This window comes from Cyprinodon tularosa, unplaced genomic scaffold (genome assembly GCF_016077235.1).
Source record: "Cyprinodon tularosa strain WSP-4 unplaced genomic scaffold, ASM1607723v1 ctg203, whole genome shotgun sequence".
Lineage (NCBI taxonomy): Eukaryota > Metazoa > Chordata > Actinopteri > Cyprinodontiformes > Cyprinodontidae > Cyprinodon > Cyprinodon tularosa.
This window is the reverse complement of record NW_024038748.1, coordinates 87,733-93,732: the sequence shown is the minus strand read 5'-3', so window position 1 is coordinate 93,732 and position 6,000 is coordinate 87,733. Positions and strand designations below refer to the sequence as shown.

At 40.7% G+C, this 6,000-nt stretch overlaps 1 protein-coding gene across 6 annotated transcripts in view; it reads left to right on the top strand.

The window, feature by feature from the left end:
• Positions 1 to 1,580: 1,580 nt before the first annotated feature.
• LOC119783387 (alpha-actinin-4-like) overlaps positions 1,581 to 6,000 on the top strand; it is a 62,795-nt gene continuing 58,375 nt past the window's right edge. For 4 of the 6 annotated variants that reach the window (XM_038284892.1, XM_038284888.1, XM_038284891.1 and 1 more), the window contains exon 1: positions 1,581 to 1,969. In XM_038284892.1, coding sequence (XP_038140820.1) covers positions 1,847 to 1,969 — 123 coding nt within the window. In that variant the 5' untranslated portion in view covers positions 1,581 to 1,846. The remainder of the gene's footprint in view (positions 1,970 to 6,000) is intronic. The other 2 variants (XM_038284890.1, XM_038284889.1) reach the window with 1 other exon arrangement.

Sequence of the window (6,000 nt, the reverse complement as noted above, 5' to 3'; positions counted from 1 at the left end):
ACATCTTTGTAATTGCAACTTTTCCTCGTGTGAGTTTCTCCAGGTTCAAATGTACTCTCACACGTAAACCCTTTATTTTTGTTTGTTTTGTGTTTATATGTGCTTTGTTTGCTGCTGTTCTGTCCATTTATGATTTATGCCTCTGATTTTGCTATTGCTGTTTTATGTAAAGATAAAAAAACAGAAGAAGAAAAAAAAACTCAGTAGTCTGGAGTTCCTTTTATACCCTAGATAGAGCTCCTACTGTTGACCATGCGAAAGGTGAAAAAAGGAGCTAGAAACAGGAGGTAGGAGCTAAAATTTAAGGTATTCAAGCTTCAGATGAACACTGGTTCTTATTATAGGAAGGATACAGCGTCCTTTTTTTACCGACTAAGTTATTCACACACTTCTGACCTAAGAGTCCTTACAGATTTGGTGTATTTGGGTGGAACCACTGATCTCTACTAATTCACTGGATTGCTGATTGCCTGAAAAAAGTGAAGCCACCGTCTACCATTCTGGCACTCCCCACTCCCACAGAGACATGCCGTAAAAATGCATACTTGTGTAGCATTTGGCTTCAAAAACAAGCAGTTTGCCGACTGTGGGAAGATGTTGAATGGGTAATTTCACAGTCAGTGGATGTATTGACCGAGAAAATCCACATATGTGCCAATGTATCCAATAGTATAGTATGCAGCGTAACATTAGTCTGGCTATCTCGGACTGACTCGAAGATATTGACTAAATAAGTAATTGACATTGTGTCTAACGAAAGAAAATAAAAAATAGAGTAAATAGAAACAAATTCACAGTGAAATGTCAATGTAGTAATTCATTAACAAGTGAATGATGATGTTGTTTTGTAGTGTTTGTTGTATTTCACATTTGAAAAAGTCATGCGCTGAAATATGGTGCATGTCATATTGATAGAAGAAAAAAGCAACTCAATCAATTGACCTCTTTCTGTATATATATATATATATATATATATATATATATATATATATATATATATATATATATATATATATATATATATATATATATATATATATATATATATTACATGTACATCATCAATTTAGCACTTTTGGCACATTTGTATTTGTATGCTTATTAACACATTAATTGTATTGTGATGGATTTGTGTAATATGTTATTTTACATGATTTAAAGACTCCATCTACTTCATAATTACCTTAAAATGTGATGTGCCTATTTTTTTATTATAAATTAAAGTAATCTACTTATGCTATGAAACAGCGAATGAAAGTGTGTGATAAAGTGATTAATTTATCTTTATTTTAAAAGTCTCAAGTCCCCCTGAAAATGAGAACATCATGTTGTTTGATACAGTACATCGCAACCGGTCTAACTAGGGAGTACCAATATGGCGGCCGGTGGCGTACTACCAACGGGCAATCAGCAATCCAGTGAATAAAACGGCGGGTGGAACCAATGAAGGCGACACCTTTAATTAATTCGGTGGAAGTTGGTTGCACTTTACTTTGAAGGGCTCCACCGGAAGCAGAGTCTGTTGACTGTGAAGGAGCGGCCGGTTCCTCCTCCTCTTCCACCTCCTCCTCCTCCTCCCAGCAGCCACACCGTTTCACTGAGAGCTTTTCTTCTCTCAGCAGCAGTAGCGGGATCTTCTGGCTGCGCACACCGGACACTGATTACCTCGAAGAGCCTCTCACGGCTGGAACCAACACGGACTGTTTCCTGGCTCATCCCTCCCCACCCTCACCTCTTTGATTTGGGCCTTACTCCCCCTCCCTTCACCGCTTTTATTTTATTTTTTTTTCTCGAACCTCTGACAGTTTGTTCGTGTCGCACTGAACAGAGGTTTTGCTTTGCTGACATGGTAGATTACCACGCTGCCAACAACCAGAGTACCGGCGGTCCACAGACCTACATGGAGCAAGAGAACGACTGGGACCGGGACCTACTGCTGGACCCGGCCTGGGAGAAGCAGCAGAGGAAGGTAAGGCAGAGCCGGACGGGGCCCAGCTCAGAGAAAATGGACGTGGAGGTCAGAGAACCGAACACGGGCCTTGTGAAAGCCTGGTTCTCTGATTTTTAAACTAGCTTTCTCTCCTTAAAAACGTTTTTTATTATAATTTTTTTTAAATCCTTTTTGTTCTGTTTTTTGCGCTTGGCTGAGCGGTAAAGGAGCCACACTGTTAGCGGAGACCAAAGCTGAGATTGTGCAGAGGTTTTCGGCCTGATGATGGCACATCAGGCGGGGTTTTCTGTGGTTCCTCTGTCTGCTCCTTCTGGGTGTCGGGGGCCGTTAAAGGCGGGTTTGTAGCGGATCTAACCGATAGCTGCTGTTGCTGGACGGTTGATCCTTTACCAACACTTTTAAATGAACCTGAACCACATTGGATCAGCTTATTAATCTAAATTAACTGTAAAACCGACTTGGTAGTCGTTATTCTAATCAGTTTATGCGTTTTTATAAATCATAAATATAATTTCTTTAATGTTTAACTGGGTTTATACACTTCCAATCCAGAATGCAAATACTAACCAAGTTGTCTTGATTATTCTTCAAAGCAGATCTATTAAAATTACAGTGAAACATTTGTTTTGTTTAACCTCTTTTAGATAGTATAAACTCTTCAGTTGAATTGGTTCCTCTGTGACACTTTTCATCCCAGGGGAGGATTTTTTAGTGTTTGTTGGGAATCTGGATCACCTCCAATACCAAAACCACAACATTGAGAGAATCTTGGATTGACTCTATTATTAAAGATGACTGAAACCGCCCTAGTTTTTCGCTCTTCACAAACAGAAAAAAGCTTTCACAGATCAGAAATTGTGTTGTAATAAATCTTAAATTCAAAATTTAAGGTTTTTGTCACAGTTTGAACCAAAGATGTTTTTAAAGTAAGCCCCATTCTTATGAGACAGCGTGAAATAACCCTTTATTAAAGAGCACAATCAAAGGCAGAGTTGAGGAAATTGACTAAAACACGTTTTTTTCCAGTTATGGCTTGGAAATATTTGCACAATTGCAGCTATTTATACTAGAAAACAGCCAAAAGTGATTTTATGATGGTCTATGGAGCTGCATCGTCTGGCATGTTCTTTTCTGACAGGGTTAGATTGGTCATTTGATTCCTCTGGACCAAACACCCACCCTTTGCACCTCCCACAGCAGTTCCACACAGCCTGAAACTTTACCTGAACATCTGGTTCTGCATTCCTCTATCATGTCCCCTCCTTGTTCTCATACCTTACACTCATTAACGCACCCTTGCATCATTTTTTTCACTCTAATGATCATAAAGCAGGTACTACAATGCATTTGGAAGATGCATTGTTCAAATCGCCTGCGTGCCTTTCAGGTGGTGTGACAGCATGCCAGGCATCTTCACCTGTATTTTTTTTTATTTTTCTTTTTTAGCCATCACTCATTCCTGCCCTGTGTTGGGGCTGCGTTCCTGCCGAGGTTGCACGGTTTCAGACAGCCATCCATGAGGAAAATGTTGCCTTACTAATGATTAACAGGGTGAGGCCTGCAGTTTAAACCTGTGCAGAGGCGGTGCCTGCAGGCCTCCTAGCATGAGGTAAAGAGAGCAAAAGCCTCTGAGAGTTTTAACGGAATATGATGAGTGTGGGAAAGCTTTGTTTCTGGCACTGACAGCTTAAAAAAAAAAAGTCAAACGCTTGACAACTTTCAGGTTTCCCCTGGCAACGTTTCCACCAGTTGCCTGGAGCTGCAGAACGGAGCCCAGCTAGGTCCAGTTAATTGCGTTTTATTACAGGCTCCCCTCCTGACAAACATGTTATTAACCATTTTTTTTCTTTCCTGCTTGAAGAGCTGCCACAAGTCGAAACGTGTCAAAGTACGGTGTGACGCAAACACAGGGTTTTCAGTGTAAGGACACGCCAATCCTGATTCTCGCTGACAGTTGGGCTCTCGGTGATTCTCATGCTGAGAGGTGGAAAACCAGGAAGGAGCATGACGCTTTAGAGGAGTCGAGGCGTAGTTTGTCGTGCGTTTGTCTGTATTTCCCTCTTTTTTTTTTTCCAGACAGAAAAAAATAGAACACTACAGTAAACTTCATTTATGGCCAGTTGGCTGATCTGAAGTGACTAAATGTTGACCAGTAAGTGCAAAATGTCTCTCTGGTGTGTGAGCTGTGTGCGTCTGACACTGGGCTCCATCATCTTCTGGAATCGGGAGAGAGATGTCAGGAAACTCCTGGCTGATGTGCAAGTTTCTCACAGATGATATTGCGCAAAAAACATGTTTATTTGAAGGGGGGGGGGGGGGGGGGTGAGTACTCTACAAACCTGTTTCTGTAAAATGTTGTGTTAGAGATCACAACTACTTCACAGTGAGAAACCAGCAGAAACAGCCATCCGGCTTTAAGTAACTGAAACTATCAACCATCGGCAACTATTTTAACTTTAAATGAATAAGAACTAAAAAAAAAACAAAGAACCTTGGGTCCAGTGAGTGCTTTATGCAGCAGGGTCAGTGAAAGAAAAGATAAGTTAGCAATAATCTAACCTCTGTTTGCTTTTTTGAATTTTTTGATGCCAAGAAGACAAAAAAAAGGTTTTTGGGATGTTTTAAAAAGTTAACTTGTAGTAACTTATTAGCAGCTTATTTAAATCAGAAGTGTGAGACAACAGAGATGCATCTAAAAAAAAAAGAAAAAGGCCAGTTTCTTAAAAGATTTCTCTACCTTTCTGGTTTGTATCTCACAGATTTTACAGCTGTAACTGGGAGCACTGGGTCTGTTTGTCGAACCAGTTTACCGCCTCCCCTCCTCTGCTCTTCCTCCAGTCATTTTTGATGCATTGTTTTGTGAGGTGGGCAGTGGGACACAATGTTCGTTTGTTCTTTATCCGCCCACTTTCACATGTATTTTCCCCGAGGCCCTGGGTTTGGCTCAGGATGAGCTGCGAGCAACACTTAGTGAGGCGAGAGGACCCGACGGTTCCTCTCGGGGCCGGCTGCTGCACAGGCTTGCATGAGGCCCGGTGGGTTTACCTTCCCCACACTGACGGGGAGCTGAAACCGTGGGAATAGTGAGCATCACTGGTGAACATGGGCAATGATGCAACACCTCGGAGGTTGCTGGAAAAGTGGATAGTTCTCCTTTCGGGTTGGTTCTGGTTAAAGCAGCTCACTTAATGTAGCAGCTGCTGAATCATCCTTAAATTCCTGCCGCTGCATGTTCACACACCTTAAACCAGTGAAGCTGAATGCATTTAGCATCTCTGCTTCTCACTGCTCAGAGATGGAGATAAACTTTACCAATAAATGGTTCAAATCCTCTATTTAGATATTTTTCCTGCTTGATGGGAACTCATCTTGACCTGTTAAGTGTGTTTTAGTTGCTAAATATAGATCTCCACGACACTTTGAACAACGATGGGCATCATTGTATCCATCTCTGCAGTATTTTAATCATAAAGACTGCTTGGATGCAGTATGTGGTTGATTTATAGTATCTTAACATCAGCATAAGTATTAACGGTTATACATTCAACCTGTTGGAGCACCTCTGCCAGAAAATGGTGGAAAATGATAGAAACAAATAAGTAATTAGGTAGAGTGTTTGTGTCCAAAATGTAAATCTAGTGCATAAAGATCTGAACTAAATGTTAATTTTAGAAGGGAAATTTTATTTTCAGGAATTTCTTGCGCATGTTTTGCACAAACATGTATAGAATAGGAAAAATAACATTTCAGATGGGCTCCCAGAAGAGTAAATCCTCGTAAAGTGGTCCTGCTTCTCATTAACAACTTCTTAAAGCGATGTTTAAGAATCTGGTAAACTAGGAGTAGTGGATTTTTTTTAAAATGGAAATGCAAAAAGTTTGTCATCTTGGACAAGTTTTTATTCTATTTATTAAACTCTGGTCACCCAGATGGTTCTTGTCCTCCTTCTGATGTTTGGATAGAAGAAGCCCCCTTTTTTCTTCTGTGTGAAAACGTCTGCTCAGTCAGAGACGACGGCAATGTCATTCCCAGCTGATCCCAGGTCAGCT